This window comes from Lissotriton helveticus, chromosome 5_1 (genome assembly GCF_964261635.1).
Source record: "Lissotriton helveticus chromosome 5_1, aLisHel1.1, whole genome shotgun sequence".
NCBI lineage: Eukaryota > Metazoa > Chordata > Amphibia > Caudata > Salamandridae > Lissotriton > Lissotriton helveticus.
In genome coordinates this window covers 1,876,687,786-1,876,707,629 of record NC_136065.1, presented here as the reverse complement: position 1 = coordinate 1,876,707,629, position 19,844 = coordinate 1,876,687,786, and the positions used below count along the sequence as shown (strand labels likewise).

Genomic DNA, 19,844 nt, shown 5'->3' with positions numbered 1-19,844 from the left:
AGAAAACTGTGTGGGTATGTGTTTAATGTGTCTACTAGCTGACTTGTTTTTTTCTATTTACTCCACGTCGGGTAATCTGCAAGTAAAACTGTAAAGCGACATTGTAGCTGTTCCTTTTGATCAAGCCAAAGTCTGTAAATTGTTTAATGTTAAATGGCACACCTCAGCAATTCTTACAACTTCAATACTAGCAAAGACCTGCAGTGACTAGCTGAGGAGAATGGTGCTTCATTATTTATCGATGATACCGAACCATCTTAATTTTGGAAACCACTGTAAATGTTCTGCCAGAAGAACCCGCAGACGTACCTGACCCCCTCCCTCAGGAAACAGCAGGGTATCCTTTAGTATGACATTGAAGCCGCGTAAGGTCTCCTTCTTCCCATTCACATCCGATTTCAACTCTGCTGGTCCACATGACACCACTGTCGTTGTATACTAAAATAAAAGAGAATTAGGAACATCATTTGTATAATAATTTACAATTAATAAGAATTATTGTGCAAATCGAACGACAAAGTGATTGGTAACAAATGAAAAGAAGAATAAGGCTAGCAGTGTTCCTGCATAAGTCGTACAAAAATAATTCATCCAATCGATAAAAAAAATGTTACGAGAAGTCTGTTTTTATGTCCATGTACGGCTAATCAACAATGCACTACCACCCTGTCTGATAACATAAAAGGGATCTGGGAAAGACCATTCGATCTACTTGAATCCTTCCTTTTTTCCTTCTATCTTGTCCCAGCCTTTCTCCCCTTCTAGTCCCCATTTTATATCTTAACCTCTCATAATGCAAAACTTTAAGTGATTGCAGTGGTGCCAAAGTGTTATATATATATATATATAAAATCAACAAATCAATAATAGCTCTAAGGCTACACAATGCATCATACGAGGAGCATAAAAATACAAATGTGAATAAATAACACAGGGAATTTGATAACAGACTACAAGTAACAGATTTCCAGTTTTGTGGTCTTTCAAGTGTAGGAAAGTAGATAACATTTGATGCAGGCAGTGTCTATACAAATAGTACACCTGTTACTGTTAACTTACACTGTAACAGTAATTCAGAATGTTACGTAGACAGTACAGCAGAAGTTGCAAAGGTATCAAAACGCCTTTCAGTCTATACCAGCTTTAAAAAGTATATGTTTTTAAAAACAGGAGAGACACCATTACTTTAAAGAATCTGGGGTGGTACAGCATTTAAGGGAACATTGGTTCACTAGGATAGAAATCTTTTTAACAAAGTGAAAGAGTTTTCCATGGTATGAAGACAATAACAGAAAACAACTAGCTTTTCACAAAAGCATATACTTAAAAGGCCAAAAAAGAGAGGAAATCTCTTGCAATTGCGTTATTATCATATAGAAACATTATATTGTATCATTAAAACGAGAGATATGGTTCTCATGCTATAAGTGACATGGAAGATGCAGTGCAAGGTGCTAGACAAAACAAAACAATGTATATAACTATTACAAAGATATACGTCTCATGAATTATTTCATGGAGTCTTTATAGGTCTGCTGTCGACGGCATTTCGACCTCTATAATGGTGAGGTCATCTTTAGGATGGGAGGGAGAGCAGGGGCTTCATGACCTACTCCTGTCATGGCCCCTGGCTGCACTCAACAATGGTAATAAATAGCATACCTCACTCTATGTATCTGCATGTATACTAACTACATCATCATCAGTAGAAATATATTTTATGTGTTCAAAATATGTTACCTAAGTATGAAAGTGGAAACATTCTTTTTTTTATTTCAAAGAGTTTTATTGAAGATTTTTTAATACAGTACAGTGGTAATGCAGGGGCACATACAGATGAGATACAGGCATCTTGTGGGTACATTCGGCATTTTGGCAAGGCAGCTGATCTTGGTAGAGGGCGTATCTGTAAGCCCCAAGAGACTGGAGAGAAAAGTGAGAAGGGAGGATAGGGGGGGGGAAGGGGGACAGACCTTTAGCTAGGTGGTTCGCCTCTAGCCTGCGGCGGGTTGCACCAACGGAGCTGGGCGGTTATCTGTCTACGGGGGTTTGTGTGACCCTAAGTGTGCGTCTAGGGCAGCCCACATCTCGTTTCTTGCTGTGTGACTGGTTGAGTAACTTGCCGTGATGTTGTCCGCCCCCCTGAGGAAGGTTACCCAGTTGACCCATCTCTTAAATGTTGCTTTGCCGGTGTTCTTCCAGTTCGCTAAAATTGTTTTAACTGCCGCTGTGAGTAGAAGGTCAACCAGGTCCCTGTCTTCCTTAGATTCTAGGTCTGGGGCCATGAATGCGGTGGCTAGTCCATCGAGACCTTGCTGTATAGTGCACCCCACTACTGTGTTGATGAACTCGTAAATCTTGTTCCAAAAGGACCTGACTTTCGGGCACTCGTATATGAGGTGGGCCAGGTCCCCCTTTGCTTTAATGGCAGTTCCAGCATGTGTCGTGCTCTGTGACACCGACTGCAGCTAGGCGGGCCATCGTCCAGAATGCTCTGTGCAGTAGCCAGTACTTTGTTTGCGCTAGTTGGAGGGATATTTTATTCTTGGAGGCTGAGACCCAGACCCGGGATTTCTCTTCTTCGCTAAAGTGTCTGTTATGCAGTGTTTCCCAGAACGCTATCGTTTTGGTGTTGAGTGTTGACGTGTGTGGGCTTAGGAGTTTGTACAGGTGGGCGGTTTGATGTCCGAGCCTGTTCAGGTTTTGCATGTATTGTACGATGGAGGGGGTTATTTTGGTTTGCTTTTGTGATAGCTGCTCTGATCTTTAGGAATTCATAGGATTCTATGTTGGGTAGGTTGTAGGCTAGTTTGAGCGTGTCGAATGTAAATGGTGCGCCGTCCTTCCCCATCTGAGCAGGTATGGTGATCCCTCTCCCGTACCAAGCCTTGTTGGCAAGAGTCCTCTCTCTGCATTGTATTCTCGAGTTGAACCAGATTGATTCCCAGCCCGATCTCTTGATACTTTGTTCCATATTCCTGTCTACCTTCAAGAGTGCTATTCTAGTGTTCTTGAGGACAGCGTTATTTGCTTCAGAGTGCTTGTTGGCTGCGAGTATGGCTACGGGGTCTGCGCCTTCCAGGATATCCCTCTCTAATGCGAGCCATACTGGTGTGTATTCCTGGTTTGGGATGAGCCAGAATATTCCCTGCTTTGCCAGGCAGGCCGTTTGGAATACCTTGAAGTTTGTGACGTTTAGCCCTCCTAATTCCTTGCACAGTCTCAGTTTTTGTAGGCTAATCCTAGGTTTCTTCTCTTTCCACAAGAACTTGTTAATAATATTATCCAGCTTCTTGTGGAAATCTTCAGTGAGTGTGAGTGGTAGCATACCTAGCATGTAGTTGATCATTGGTGCTATCATCATCTTGATTGTCTCCACCCTTCCCCACCAGCTGATGAATTTGGGGGACCAGGAGTCCAATTTCCCTTTTACTTTGTTTATGGTGGCTTCTTCATTGTGGTCAAGGGTTGACCTCAGATCTCTGCCGAAAAGGAGACCTAGATACTTTAAGGGCTTCTTTTGCCATGTTACCGGAGGTGCCTAGGACCGCACTAGTTGTGTGGCAGTTCATGGGTTTACATTCTGATTTCTCCCTGTTTAGTTTGTAGCCTTAAACTAGCGCGTACTCTTCTATGGTGTTTATCAGCGCCGCTATTGAGGTGGTCGGGTTTTTCATTGTGATCAGTATATCGTCTGCGTAGGCTGCTAGTTTTACTGTGTTGTTCCTGACCCGAAAGCCTGTTATGTGTGGGTTCTTCCTAATAATTTCCAGCAGCGGTTCCAGTGCTAGCAGCAATAGGGCTGGGGATAGTGGGCACCCCTGCCTCATTCCTCTTTCTAGGGTGAATACTTCTGATGTGCCCCCGTTCACTGCCACCCAGGCTCTCAGTTTGTTGTATAGCGCCATCACCATACTCCGATATTTAGTCCCCAGACCAAACTTTTCCATACATAGATCTAAAAATGGCCATGAGACCCTGTCCAAGGCCTTCTCTGCGTCTAGTGCGATCATGACCGCCTGGTCTTGGCTATTGGCTGTGTGGTGGATAAGGTGGCATAGGGGTCTGGTGTTGTCTTGAGACAGCCTGTTTTTGAGATATCCTACCTGTGAGTTGTGGATGAGATAGAGCAGGAACATATTAAGTCTTGCCGCCATGATTTTTGCGTATATTTTGCAGTCGACGTTTATTAGTGAAATTGGGCGGTAGTTTTGTGGGTATTGCGAGTCTTGGCCCTCTTTAGGTATGACTATGATATTGGCCTCAGCCATCGAGTCTGTCATTCTTCCTTTGTGGACATATTGAGAGAAGACCTCGACCAAAGTGGGTTTCAGCAGCTGTAGGAATTGTTTGTAGAATGTGGCCGTGTAGCCATCTGGGCCCGGTGCTTTATTCGCTTTAAGAGAAGTTACCGCCTTAACTACTTCTGCCCGTTAATGCCCTCTTCGAGGTATTCTCCCTGTTGTTCTGAGAGTTTGGGTAGATTTAGTTTCTCAAGCAGTCTCTCCCCCCCCCACCCCGTCTGCCGCTAGGCCTTTGTCTGCCGTGTACAGTTCCTTGTAGAAGTCTTTGAATACTTCTAGGATTTTTTTGTTGGATGTTTGAGTCTTCTTTGCTGTGTCTGTTATCGCTGCGATTGTGTGTTATCTTTGCTTTGCTTTAAGGTAGGCCGCTAGTGCCTTCCCTGCCTTGTTAGCTGAACATAGGTTGATGGATTTGTATTTGTTGATCCATGTGCCGGCTCTCTCGCTCAGGATTTTGTTGAGCTCATACTTCCTCTTTGTTAGGTCAGTGTTTTTATCTGCTAGATTTGCGCAGTGGCCTTTTTCTAGGTCTTTGATCTGGTTTTCCAGGTCTATTATTTTCTTGTTCCTGTTTCTATTCATTCTGGACTTGATGTTCAAGAGTTTGCCTCTTATTGTGGCCTTTAGGGCTTCCCATAGGGTGCCCTTGACCACCTCTGCTGTGTCGTTGAAGGTGAGGTATTCTTTGATTGCTTCCTCAATTTCCACTATGTTGGCGGGGAGTTCCAGGATGTCACTATTTAGTCACCAGCTGCGGCTGGGCTTCTCATCGTGTCTGCCGCTATTCGCTATGGTGTTGTGTGCGTGGTCTGAAATTGTTATTGGGCCTATCTCTGTTGAGTCTATGAGGTGTGTGTGGGTGGCTGACATAAAAATGTAATCTATTCTGCTATACGAGTTGTGTGGGTGTGAGTAGAAAGTGTATTGCCTCGTGTCTTGGTGCTGTAGCCTCCAGGGGTCGCTCAGTGCTAGTTTGGCGCAGAGGTTTTTAAGTGTGTTATGTTCCTGCAACCTGTGGCTTACTCTGTGTGGGTGCCTGTCTGTGGCGTGATCGAGGATCTGGTTCATGTCTCCTGCTAGGATGATTAGCTCGTCTTGGGGGATGTTGCTCAGCCTGGACTCGACCTCCTCCCAAAAGGTTTTGTCTACTGAGTTGGGCCCATATATATTGGCTACGTGTATCGTCTCCTCTCCTCTTTTGAGGCTTGTCACTAGTATTCTCCCGTTTTTATCTGCTTGGCACTTGTGTAATGCTAGTTTGGCTTTTTTGCTTATAATTGTGATGACTCCTCCTTTCTTGTGTATGGCGGGTGAGCAGAGTACCTCACCTATCCATTTCGCCTTGAGGCGTTGTGCGTCCTCCTCCGAGACTCTGGTCTCCTGGAGGACGTACACGTCCCCCTTCAGTTTCGCCAGGTACTCTAGTGTTTTCCGGCGTTTGATTGGGTGGTTGAGGCCCTTTACGTTGAGGGACACCACTTTAATGTCTGAGAGTAGTTGGCTTTGTGTTGGGGTAGTTATGGCGTTTTTTTCTCTTCGCTAACTAGTGTGGTGAGTTCACTCAGTTTCCGCAGTTCTAGAGGTTGTAGCTGGTCTAGTGTTGTGTTGGTTTTGTCCCCATGGGATATAGTAAGAGAGGAAAACAGGGTAAAGACAGAAAAGACACAGAGAAAGAAAGACGCATATGACTGTACTAGAGAGATCCTCTCCCCCCCGTCCCCTCCCCATCCCTCCCTCCCCCCACCCCCCGGACTTTGTGCTGTAGGCATGCGACAGCAAGGGTCCTCTATCCCCCTAACCCCCCCCCCCCCCCCCCCCCCCGAGTTCAGTTCTGTCCCAGCCCTGATCTGATACGATGGTCTGAATTATATATTCCTCTTAGTTCCATGTCTTATTTATGTGTTTGGGGTGTCGTCTTACACCAAGGGTTAAAAAGGATATAGCAGCTCATTCCTGAGGTCGCTGGTGATCGGGCTGTACTGTTCAGGGTTCTCCCTTGTGCTGGTCGAGGCAGGTTCGTTGTTCTCTGTTTGTTGATTCTGTGAGGTAGATTCATTGATCTTTGGAGCATTAACTCAGTGTCTTTGGCTTCTAAGGAGGCTTGAGATAGCGTTCCAAGACCCTTTAATCTTGTCCAGTCCTGGGTCTATGTAGAGCAGTCTCGAGGTAGCTCTGTTATTCTGAGGTAGATTAGTCCATTTGTTAGGTTGCCTCATCGGGGTATCGCTCTCTGAGGTGTTAGTCTATTGTTCACCGTCGGCCCCGTCTTCGGGAGTGTCTGCTGATGCTCTTCTTTTGGGCGCTCCTGGGCTTTGTGCCTCCATGTCTTCTGGGTCTGGTCCCTGTAGGTACCTTCTTAGCTCGTTGGGTTCGTCAAAGACCCATGTTCCTCTCCTGTCTGTTATTCACATTCTCGCTGGTCCTGCGAAACTGAAAGTTATGTTGGCCTTCCGAAGTCTGTCTCTTAGTGCTAGGAACCCTTTCCTGGTTTCCACTGTTTGCCTTGAGAAATCTTGTGTGATGACGATTTTTTGCCCTCTCCATCTCAAAATCTGTCCTTTCCTTGCGAAGGAGAAAATCGCCTCAGTGTGGTTGGCGCAGAGTGGCTTGCATATAATAGGTCGTGGTCCTCTTCCGTGCTGAGGTTTTGTTGCCGGCACTCTATAGGCTTTGTCCACCTCGAATGCCCTGTCAAACTTTAGGCCAGTCAGCTTTGGTAGGAGGTCTTCTAGTAGGTCTGTGCATGATCCAAGTGCGTCCTCCTCCCCTTCGGGGACCCCCAGGAGCCTTAAGTTTCCTTTCCTACTACGGTCGTCCTGCTCCGCCAGCAGCTTCTGCAGATCGCTGGTTGTTTTGGCCACGTATCTCATATCCATTTGTGCCTTGTTGGTGGTGTCTTCTAGTTCACTTATCCTCTTTTCCGCCGCGTCGATTCTGCAGTTCGTCTTGCTTTGGTCAGCTCTTATGGCGGCCAGTTCGAGCTGCATTTTATCTATTGTCTTTTTTGTGGCCTTGGCTAGCTCGTTCCCTTAATTTATTTTCTTTAGGAGTGTATCCAGTGTTGTTGTTTCGTTTTTTTGGTCTTGTTTCAGCTTTGAGGGAGAGTCTAGCGGGTCCTTCTTGACCTTTTTGCTGTCATTTGCGTTCTTGGCATCGCGTCCCGCCATGGTTCCAAAGCCCCTTCTGGCCAGGTATGTACACAGCCTGTCATCTTTCTGTATTTTGGCTGGGTCGTTCTTTGTGCTCCTTGTGGTTGTTTCCCTATGTGCAGGTGCGGGGTCAGCGCGAAATCTACTCGGCCACCGGACCGTCCTTGTCCTTGTCCTTGTCTTGGCTCCCGCCAGCTCGAGTGTCTGCACCGCGACCTCTCGCCTCACCGGCCCAGGACGTTCTACCTAGAAACTCCTCTGGTTCGTGGGCGCTCTAATGTGGTGCTCTTTGTTGCGTGTCGGGGCTCCCCTCGAGCTGTGCTGCTTCCGCTACGTTCCCACTGGCTCCAGCTTCATTAGCCTCCGGTGGCCCGTTGTTTCTGTCTTCTCCGTTTGGGCTGCCCTAGTAATCTCCACCTCTGCTTCGGTGCGCCACCATTTTGCTCCTGGTGGTGATCTAAAATGGCCGCGCCCAGTGGCTGCTTGCAGTTTCGTTTGTGTTCGTATCTCCTATCCCGATGTCGCTATATTCCGGGTTTATGTCCGCTTGCCGGGTGGGAGTCTATGGTTCTGTACTCGGCTAAGGCTCCAGTCCGTGCCGCTTGCCTCCCCCCGATGCAGCCGCCTATTCTGAGTACGCAGCAGTTCTCTATCTCGGCTTAGTGTGCTACTCCTAGCGCTCGGCACTGCATGAAAATGGCCGCGCCCAGTGGTTGCTTTCAGTTTCGCTTTGAGCGTTGTTCTTTTTCCTTGATTTATTCTCTATTTCTCCGGTTAGGTACTCCTGTTGGCCAGCCTCCTATGCTGCGGGTCTTGCCTCGGCTCCGGTGCTAGGCCTCTTGTTCCTTATGCGCTGGTTTTCTCTTGCGGCTTACCGCTGCTGTTTGTCTCCACGGTCGCCTCGGAGCATCGCCATCTTGTGCTCTCTCCTTAATGTACCAGTCGCTTCTTCACCAGGGAGATCTTGCTCCATTCGCTTTTTCCTTTGGGTCTTCTCACACCTCTGTGTGCGCCATTGCTTTAGACACCTCTTATACTTCTTTGTTGCTCATTTGGGGCTATATCGCCGCTACACTCGCCGTTCGTTGTCTCGGGGTGGCGGAGGATCCGGACTTAGACGTCTGTCTGCCTTGCCATCCAAGCCACGCCCCCCAAAGTGGAAACATTCTAAACGGATTGTGAGTTGCATTGCACACCCTGAGGGGCCCTGCTCTTTTTAAGATGTACGATCCTTGCTTAATCAGGCCCAGTTTCAGAAATTGTAGGTGTGTGCATTCCAAAGGTGTATGTTTGGTTTCGAACTGTATATTTTGAGACCACAAAAATTGGAACGTGCCCTGCTGTCTTCCAATTGTGGGCAGATCATCAATTAAATATAAATACTACTTTCAATTGGGGCAGCTTGAAGTGGCAGAGGACATGATAAAAGTGTACAGATCTACTCTGAGTTTTTTAAGTGGGTTTCATAATTTTAATGATTTAAGACATGGATCAAGAATGCAGGTTATCTCCCCGATAGACATATGAATTATTCCTTACTTTGGCCTTGTTCCACAAATCTGCACAAAATGTTCCCCCAAAAAATGTACACCCACGTTGGGTTCCTCATGGAAAGTTAGGTGATGATCCGTTAAGCGGGGCCAAAAAAAGGGTTTCTAAAAGTAACATTTCCCATTTTATCTCCTGTAGGATTCTTTGCTAAACTGATTTTCACCAAACCTGGCATATAATTAGAACCTTACTCAAAGAACTTTCGTTGCTTGGTTTAGTTAAAATATATTCAGTAGCTATTGAGAAATACGTGTTTAAAGAGTGGCCCAGAAGGGTCATGAAGATGTTGAATTTTTAGGCTTTCTTGACAGATCTAAGGTGTGTTTTTGATTAGATTATCCTATTACATTAACACTGTTAAATGAATCTGCCAGAAATCTAACAGATGCTTAGCATGTTTTGTTATTCTTGGGATTTTTAAATGTGTTCATATTTGTTCATAGAGGTATATTTCATGGGGGGATGGGGATTAAGAAAGAGTTCATTTGCTATTGTGGTATTATTTGACAAATCCACATGAAATTTGCCTAACATTTAACAGGTTTACTCTTCTGTGGATATAGCAAGTTCAGTGCAGATCCATCAAGGAGGGGGCAAAGTTAAAAGGAGGGAGGCAAAAATGATTTAATGGGCTAATGATTGTGGCACTTTTTTGATCAGATTAACCTGTGCTACTGAACCATGATTAAAATACTAAAATATATTTTGCTGTGGGGTGTGTTGACCGCTGGGCTGGGTTAATAGTGTCTGGGGTCCACAAACCCAGGGTCTAGGGTCCAGAAGCACTTGACAGGAGCTCCTGGACCCTTGCTGGACATTCTGCAGGGTCCACAGATCTGAATCTGTATAGAAAAGTATACAGGCCTCCCAAGTCAACAATGCAGGGAAAAATAACCAAAAACAGTCGGGCCCCTGCAGCCGCATCGCTGACAAAGACATAAGGGAAAGTCCGTAAGAAACCACGGAGCATGAAAAACAGACAGTTAAATAAGGCATATTTTGTAGCATAAGAAAATAAATATAGGGACCTAAAATTAAAAATATTGTGTGACATTTTAGTACTGGGTAAAATCAAAAGGAGTAGATTCTTATAACTCGAATGGGAACAAGCTTGTTAAATTAAGTTGGTGTCTTGTCATAAGCACATTGACTCGTCCCAGTCTAGCTAAGCCACTTTATCCACGGTCATTAACTTTAATAATGTTCTAGATAGACATAACACCAGAAGTCTCCAACCTTTTCTGTAGTGAGAGCTACTTCTGATCAATGAACATTTATGTGAGCTACTGAAAGCCACGCCACACATGCAATGTTATCAGACACCCCCACGCTCAGTTTCATTGATTAAGCCTAATGTCCACAGAGCCAAAGACTATGGTTTGAACAAAATAGTTTGACGAAGGGCACTCTGCTAGCACTGCCATGTGTGTTAGTGAGAGCATGGTCTTTCAGGATTTAAGAACATGTGTGAGTATGAATGGGATATATGTGTATGGGTGAATGAGTAGGTCATATGCACTTGTGGCACAGGATATACCTTTTCGTCATATGTGGCATTGTTACACATATAACAAGTATACAGCCATTTTTTAATGGGAGAAATTTAAAGTGCAGAAAAATGTTGTGAATTTTTTCATAATATGGAACATTTTTCTGCACTTTAAATTTCTCCCACTTCAAAAAATTTCTGTATTTTTCAGTTAAAAATACAGAGCTCGAGTCGGGGGTATACACAGGTACACGGCGTCCCACCACTCTTTTCACAGGGTGGACGCGGTGCCCCCTGCCAAGAAGTTGGGCCCCACAGAAATATGCTGAACTTGTCCCGATGTAATTTTCAGACACCAGGACACGTTCAGCAGCACATGCAAGTTGCCTGCTTTGCATTCCCAGCAGCCACGTGCAGGCAGCGAGGGAGCCTTTTTTCACCTCCAGCTGGGCCGAAGTTAAAAGACCATTCGGCCTCCTTTTGTTTGTATATGCTGACAGGGGGCCATCTGGAACCTTACATTTAAATGTAAATGCCACAGAGGGAAATAAAGGCACACAGCTTGCCTTGTCTTCACAGGTACTTAAGAGAGGCATGCTTTTGCCTTTGTTCTGTCCCTGTATATAAATGCAGACACTGGAAGACTGTCAGATGGGTTAGTCTGTCCCAATATTTACACAAATAATTTAAATAGCACTATTTTATTTCTTTTATAGCGCTACGTCGTGACGTCATGAAGTCATTTGCCTTTTGTCTTACTTGGTGATCCATCCCTCTTCTTTTTATAGGGCTTGTGCCCTGTATAAATATGACACTGTGTCTACCAGCCACTGGTAGATTGTTGCCTGCTGTGTGTAAATGCCCCCTGGAGACATGGTGCTATATTTATAACAGAAGCATTTGTTAAAAAAGGAAGAATTTAAAGTGAATAAACATGCTTCAAAGTCAGAGTTAACTTAATCATTAACTAAACTCTTCATTGTAATTTTCTCCACCTCTGTGTCCTGTAATTCCTACTCTAGCACTGCTCATTATCAGGCCATGCTATCTGCAGCCTGAGGATTATAGTGTAAAATAAACACAGACTTCCCTTATCTTTAAAAGGAAAATGTGACCCTGTTCAGATTGAAAAATGAACTCAAGGCTGTGTGCTACTCTGAATGTTTCTTGAGATACTGGTAGCTCGTGATAGACTGGCTGGAGACATCTCCATAACACACTTCAGTATCAGTGCTTATTATGTACAAAAATAAATCATTGCCAAAACCCCACAAAGCTGCATACTTCAAAGGCTTTGATTTTGCCACATTGTTTTGCAATGTGCAGCACGCCTTTGATTCCAATCGGGTTTCCGCAGCACTATTAAACATTTCTATAAAATAGCCAGCATTAAACAGAGTTGGAATAAATCCAAGTTGACCCATGTCTGGTCTAAGTGGTTAGTTTAGTGCAGATTTAACTTCATTGGATTCTGGTTTTTGTAACCCAACAATTATTATACAACCCAAAAGAGGAGTACCGGAATTCAATGAAACAAACATGTCTGGAGAGGTTACTTTTGGTATTATTCCTCCACCCCCTTAACCCGTCATTCATTTTCTACATAGTGAGCCAACCACTCCATGCCACGCCCTGCAGAAACCTGGTTCCTCTTTTCCTGGTCCTTTCCTGTAAATCCTCCACCCCAATGTGTCATCCTCTCCCTCTGTCTCCAACGTCCCTCCACCATGAATTTTATTTTGTTGTTTATTTTATGCGTTTTGATTTAGCGCGGACTTTATCGAAGGTGTCAGAGCGCTTCACAGCAGGAACAGAATTGATACATAAGGAGAAACATTACAAAAGCAAACTTTAATTTACATGAGGCAAACATGATCATTGTGAGTCAAGTCAAGTCAAGTCAAAAAATTTGTATAGCGCACTACATACCCAGAGGGTTTCAAGGCGCTTAGGAAGGGGAGGAGGATTATTTGTCAAATATCCACGTTTTAAGCTGCTTTCTGAACGCTAGGTGGTTCTGGGTGAGGCGAAGGTAAGCGGGGAGTGAGTTCCATGTTTTAGCAGCCAGGTATGAAAAGGATCTGCCTCCCATGGTGGTCTTGTTGATGCGAGGTACAGTGGCGAAGGCTTGGCTGGAAGAGCGTAGTTGTCGGGAGGGGGTGTAGAAGGACAGTCGAGAGTTGAGGCAATCTGGTCCGATGTCGTAGAGTGATTTGTGTGCGTGGGTAAGCAGTCGGAAAGTGATCCTCTTATTGACGGGTAGCCAGTGGAGGTCTTTAAGGTGACCGGAGATGTGTTTGTTGCGTGGGATGTCTAATATGAGCCTGGCTGAGGCGTTTTGGATTCGTTGGAGTTTCTTCTGGAGTTTAGCGGTGGTACCTGCGTAGAGGGTGTTTCCGTAGTCCAATCGGCTCGTGACCAGAGCGTGGGTGACTGTTTTCCTTGTTTCGGAGGGGATCCAGCGAAATGTTTTTCTGAGCATGCGAAGAATGTTGAAGCAGGAAGAGGATACGGCGTTGACTTGTCTGTTCATTGAGAGTGAAGAGTCCAGGATGACGCCAAGGTTCCGTGCGTGGTCTGTCGGAATGGGTGCTTTTCCGAGGGCTTCCGGCCACCAGGAGTCGTCCCAAGTAGAGGGGGATGTGCCTAAGATGAGGACTTCTGTTTTATCTGAGTTCAGTTTCAGACGGCTTTGTTTCATCCATTCGGCGACTTCTTTCATTCCTTCGTGTAGGTTAGTTTTGGCGGTGCTAGGGTCCTTGGTGAGAGAAAGGATCAGTTGAGTGTCGTCCGCGTAAGAGATGATGTTGAGGTTGTGTTGGCGGGCGATGGCCGCGAGGGGGCTCATGTATACGTTGAAGAGGGTGGGGCTGAGTGATGATCCTTGGGGCACGCCGCAGATGACTTCAGAGGCCTCGGACTTGAATGGAGGAAGGCGGACTCTCTGGGTTCTTCCGGTGAGGAATGAGGTGATCCATTCAAGTGCTTTTCCTTGGATTCCGATGTTATTGAGGCGTTGTAGAAGGGTGCTGTGGCAGACTGTGTCGAATGCTGCAGAGAGGTCGAGGAGGATGAGGGCGACTGTGTCTCCATTGTCCAGTAGAGTTCGAATGTCGTCTGTTGCTGCGATGAGGGCGGTTTCAGTGCTGTGTTTAGCTCGGAAGCCAGATTGTGAGGGGTCGAGTGATTTGTTGGCTTCGAGGAAGGCGGCGAGCTGGTTGTTGACGGCTTTCTCGATGACTTTGGCCGGGAATGGGAGAAGCGAGATGGGGCGGTAATTTTTGAGTTCGGTGGGGTCCGCTGTGGGTTTTTTCAGAAGGGCGGTGAGTTCAGCGTGTTTCCAGTCTTCTGGGAAGGTCGCGGATATCAAGGAGCAGTTGATGACGTCTCGGAGGTGCGGTGCTATGATGGAGTCTGCTTTGTTGAAGATGTGGTGAGGGCATGGGTCTGTGGGGGATCCAGAGTGAATGGAATTCATCAGGCGGATGGTTTCCTCGGTGGAGATTGGGTTCCAGGCGTTAAGGGTGTTTACGGGGGGAAGATGGTCAACAGATGGTGGGGTGGGTTGGTTTCCGGGTTGGTTGTCAAAGCTGTTGTGGATGTCTGCGATCTTGTTGTGGAAGAAGGAGGCTAGGGAGTCGCAGAGGGTTTGAGAGGGGGTGATGTCGTTGGAGTTGGCCGATGGGTTGGAAAATTCCTTGACGATGTTGAAAAGTTCCTTGCTGTTGTGGGCGTTGTTGTCAAGTCGATCCTTGAATGCTGTTTTCTTGGCTTTTCGGATCAGTTGGTGGTGAGTGCGGGTGGCGCTTTTGAAGGCGTCCTTGGTGCTGGTGGATGGGTCTTTTTTCCAGGCTTTTTCAAGGGAGCGGCAGAGTTTAATACAAGAGGTAGCAAACGGTGCATTACTGGAGGAAAAAGTGACATGCGTGCAGGGTACACAAGCGTACAAAGTACAAGTAGAGGTATAATACTGCAATAAATGGCAGACACTGAAGCTCAAGAACAATCGTTACGTAGGCAATGGTGGCACTTGTGCAAGTATCTAAAGCAAACAAAATGTAAGAGGTAGCAAACAGTGTGTTACAAGAGAAAAGTGACGTGTGCATGTTACAAACGAGTACCAAACACAGGTAGAAGGATAATACTGCAATACCAGGCAGAACACACTGGGAAGGCACTTCCATAGTCATGGTCATGGAGTAAAGGATTCTCTATAATGGAGAATGAATGTCTTCACTGATAGCCTCTCTCCTTCCCCTTTACCCATATCCTGCTCAAACTCAATCACTCATCCTACTCAGCTCTTTTAAACCTAATTACCTCCTTCGCATAGCTGTCTCTCTGGCATTCGTAAGCCATGCTGCCTCCCCTTCACCTCCTGTTACAGGCTTCGTCTGCAGTAAATTTCGATTACTATTCTGCCGGCTTCGGTTTGCGTTCCAAGCCTCGTTATTGATTGCAATACAGTTCAGGCATAGGGCTCTTCACAGATTAATTTGGGGGCTGCAAATACCAAATTAGTTGTCAGTCCACCTAACATATCGAGGTTAAATTCGCCAATTTACACATATTGTTTCTTGTGGTAAAAAGTCGGCTGCAAACTAAAACGAGGCTTGAAACGCATGAGGGCAAGTTACCGTTTAGACCACCGGTTTCTTACTTCATTGGTGCCTGCATAAGCAAGTACGCGCACATTCCTTGCAAAACAAGATCCAGGGTAGAATGATGACGTTGGGTTACACAAGCAATTACAGATTGGAGATTTAATTTCTTTCAGAATCACTGAATGTATTTAAGGCCAGAAATATACAGAACTTTCGGGTCTCTCTTATTGCGAGCATGATAATTCCCATATTTATTTTTGCGGTTTTATATACTGCGCAAACTCGACCTGAAGGCGGGAGACTCCCGATTTTGTAACACGGCTAAAGTTTGGCAGCTTCTAGCCCGACATTGCCCCTCCTTCAATAGAAGACAATGGGGGGAAATACATTCTCCCGATTTTTTTTTTTAAATCTCCTCCTTTCCTTATGCTGAAACGTTGGCATGTGTGCAGCCACATTACACATGGACACATACATTTAGATTTTTGTTGTGGGGACGGCAGGGCTTTAAGTGGGATGAAAAAACTGGAGGGTCTCCCAAAGGGGTGTGGTCAGTGTAATTCAGGGCGTGGCTTAAAAACACCTAAACTAAAAATCTGTTTAGCATAGTGTGCCGCCCGACTTGTATTTTGCTGTTTCTGTCATTGTATCCAGATATGTGATACAACAAGTAACCAACATCATACCTACAACAAGTAAAGACTATTGGCTTTGTCAATGGTTATTAGTGCCATAAGATAAATAAGCTGCATCTAATGCTTGTTACATATAATATTGAAAAAGCTTCCAATTAAAGCCCTGGTTACCGTACCACAATGTTCCTGCTCTTGCGTTTTAGAAAGAGGAGGGAAATCCAGAAAGAAAATGACTCTCTTTAAGGATTTCCCTTATTCCATAATGCCTACCTGACATTACGTCATGCCGTAACTTCTCCACTAGTGAGCAGTGTGAGCAGCGCACATCGATGTGCTTGCTTGCTGTCTCAAAACGGGTCTATATCGGGCTTTTTTGCGCCCTGGCACTTTTTTCCTGACTGCAGTGACAGCAAACTGCTGTCACTGCAGTCCTGAAAAAAACAGACCGCCTGTGACAGGGCTCAAAACAGAGCCCGATAGAGACCCGTTTTGAGCCCCGCTTAAAAAAACTGCTGGTGCTCAGACCCCTTGATACCCGGCCCACTTAAAGCCCTGGGGGACGAGGAGATTATGTGATATGCTCAGACTCACAGGGGGGTTGATCTAACACCGACTCAAACATGGTTACGCAGTGCCCCAGTCAGAAGCTCTGGGCATTATGCCATATCTTCTCCAGTTTGAGTCCTCACTTCCACCAAGGTGAATGTCACCCCTCACAAGAAGTTTACAACCAAACATCAGACAAATGACATACTGTTGTGATAGCCGATTTCCTTTCACCTAAAACGTATTGCATTGAGACTGACACTAACTAAAGGTGTGTTTACAATGTCCTTCATCTTGTATTAACGTCAGTGTTTTAAATGGGGCTACACTTCCTTTTTTTTCCTTCTGAGTATTTATTTATTTATGCATTTTTATATAGTGTGGACTTTACCCAAAGGTGTCAGAGCGCTTCACAAGAGGACCAGTTTCGTTACATGAGGAGAATGTTACAAAAGTATATGTTACAGAAGCAAACGAGATGCAAGAAGAGGTATAATACAGCAATAGATCATGGCAGTCACTCACAAACAAACCAGGATAACACTTCAAAATTTGTGAACATTCGTGACAAGAATTTTCAATTCTATTAAGGACACGGAGGCGAGGATTATGCTTCTCAATGTTCTTTACTGAAAATTCTCAGTAGCCAATCAGAACGTGAAAAAACAAAATACATACTACAATACACATAGGGCCCGATGTAGGTCGGTTGGTAACGGCCGAAAATCTGTATTTTCGGCCGTTACCGATCGGTATCGAGCAATCGGGATGTAGCAGTCTGAAAACCGCCCAAATCGGGGAAAATACCGAATCGGAAAAGTTACCGATTCGTTAGAATACCGATTCGGACATTACACAGATTCGGTAAATATACCAAATCGGTAACAAACCGAATCGGTAAAAATAGGGAATCGGAAAAATCACCGAATCGGTAGAATACCGAATCGGAAAAAAACACCGATTCGGTAAAGTCATCGAATCGGTAAAATTACCGAATCGGTATAAATCCGATTCTGTGTGAAAAACTGAAGATTGAGATGTAGGAAAGCTCTGAAATACCGAATTAGCGTCAAATTCGGTATTTAAGAATCGGTAGTTACCATAGATTGGAATCAGGTGGTAACCAGGTGCAACCTATAAAAATGGACCCAAAATGCAATTCTTCTTGCACCATGGCGGCATTTTATGTCATTGCAAGACGGCTACGGCTACAGCAGGAAGGAGAGAGGGAATGGCTGAGACAGGAGCAGGTGTATAGACAGCGGATCACCCTGGTCATGCTGACAGATGCAGAGATCCTACAGAGGTACAGGCTGGACTCAGAGACCAGCTTAGAGCTCATTAGGGACCTCCAACCCCTGTTGCAGCACCCCACCCCAAGGGCACACGCAATCCCAGTGCACGTGCAGGTGCTATGCAGCCTACACCTGCATGCGTCTGGCAGCTATCAAAGTGTAGTTGCTGTGGCAGGAGGGGTGACCCAGAGCAGCCTGTCAAGGTTCTTCCACAAGTTCCTTGACGCCATGATACAAAGGATGGACCAATACATTTCCTTCCCTGCAACCCATGCAGAACTGGTACAGACAAAAGCAGACTTCTACCAGATGGCAGGATTCCCCACATCATTGGCTGCATAGATGGCACACACATTCCGATTTTCCCCCCTGCTGACACGGAATACGTATACCGCAATCGGAAGTCACGGCACACCATAAATGTGCAGGTGATTTGTAACGCGAAGTGTGTCATCACTGACGTGGTAGCAAAATTTCCAGGGAGTACCCATGACCCCTACATCTTTCAAAATAGCGGAATTTATGCACGGCTGACAGCAGGGGAATTCGGTGAAGGATACCTCCTAGGTAAGACACAGTGTCAGACCCCCAAAACCTCAATAGCAGTGTGAAGTACATGTATGCATGTGAGTAATGTTACCCCTTTTCCTTCTAGGCGACAGTGCATATGCCCTCCGCTCATTCATTCTCACCCCCTACCTCAACCCCTCAACACCCAGCCAAAGGAGGTATAACCGTGCGCACAAAAGCACAAGGAATGTAGTCGAACGGACCTTCGGCATCTGGAAAAGCAGGTTCAGATGCTTGCACAAGAGCGGAGGTGCAAGGCAATATACTCCCATCACCTGCTGCAAGATAATTGCTGTCAGTGCAATGTTGCACAACCTTGCGGTCAAGAAGGGCACAGAGGTAGAGTTGTCTGACTACGAGGACCCTGACGATGACATTGCTGAGCCACAAACACAACCTGCTGGAGTGTCTACACCAAGTGATGGCAGGTTCAGACGTGAGGAGATAACAGACAACTATTTCTGAGTGAGTACAGATGCACAGACACGTTATGTATGTGAAGAAAAGCTATGTTTAATTTTTGGTACAACGTTACAGCACTGATGTGCAACAAATGAAAAGATAAACTACAATGTGGGGACAGGAAAAGGGCCGGGTTGCCTCACCCACACTGGCAGTGTCATTTCCTGCTGCGCTTTGCAGACCCACTGGGATGCAGCTCCCCCCATTCTGCATGTCCGGCTGCCTCTGCGGAGCGCCTGGAGCTCCGGCGCGGCTCGGACACTGTGCTGGCCGGACTGATGCGGCTGCTGCTGTCCCCAGCCTCGGCCACGTCCAGGGCAGGATTCACCACTGCGTTGGAAATTATGAGTGTCTCCATGGCACTGGTGATGCGGGCCATGCCCCTGGTCACCTCCGCAGTGTTTTGAGTGAGGCACTCTTCCATATTTGCACCTCTGCGGCATAGCAGGGCTGTTGCTGCGGCAAGCCGGTTAATTGCCCGGTTTTGTACTCGGGCATCCCTGCGCCTTATGTGCTCATGCTGGTCCATCTTGCCACACAGCTGTGTCATGGCAGTTGTCATTCGACCCATTCCTGTAGCAATTTCCCGGTTACTTGCCACTAAATCAACTATACCCTTTGTCAACTCCCCCATCTGCAGGTTATGTTGACGCAATTGGCGGTGGCAAGCGAGGATGGACTTGGCCTGCATCCGCTGTATTCGGACCATGCTCCCCTCAAGCCCTTGGAAGACGCTGCCCTCCCGTGATGGAATTGCACTGCTGGAAGTGCGTGGAGGGGGCCGATCGGTGCTGGTCTGCTGGGTGGCCTGCTGTGCCACAGGTGTCACAGGTGTGGGTGCTGGTGCGAGTGCTGGTGCCTGATCCGCAGCTCCCTCCATGATGGACAATGGGGCCACAATACTCCTCCTGGCTGGAGCTGTGGCAGGTGCTGGCTGGGACCGTGTGGGTGAGTTCTCTGGTGAGAACTGCAATGGTGGGGATTGTGACAATTGGGGGGAGTGCGGAAATAAGCGGGCATGTCCTGAGTCATCCTCATTAGCCATGGCATTGCTGTCCTCCACCTCCTGCGAGTCATCCATGCTGCTTGGCCCTGCCACCGCACTGTCCGCTGTTGCTGGAGCTGACACTTGTGCAGCTGCTGCTCCACTACCTGATGGCGCCCCTAGGAATAAAGTAGCATTTGTCAACTGAGTGGAAATGTCTTCCTGTCACTACAATAAATGCATTGCACATGTCA

The 19,844-nt window shown here is 46.2% G+C and overlaps 1 protein-coding gene across 2 annotated transcripts in view; it reads right to left on the bottom strand.

The window, feature by feature from the left end:
- AARSD1 (alanyl-tRNA synthetase domain containing 1) overlaps window positions 1–19,844 on the bottom strand; it is a 312,550-nt gene that overhangs the window by 86,906 nt on the left and 205,800 nt on the right. The window contains exons 1-2 of one of the 2 annotated variants that reach the window (XM_078645328.1): window positions 14,814–15,096; window positions 310–438 (exon numbers count right to left, since the gene is read on the bottom strand). In XM_078645328.1, coding sequence (XP_078501454.1) covers window positions 310–438; window positions 14,814–14,852 — 168 coding nt within the window. In that variant the 5' untranslated portion in view covers window positions 14,853–15,096. Of the gene's footprint in view, window positions 1–309; window positions 439–14,813; window positions 15,097–19,844 lie in introns of those variants that run through there. The other variant, XM_078645329.1, reaches the window with a different exon arrangement.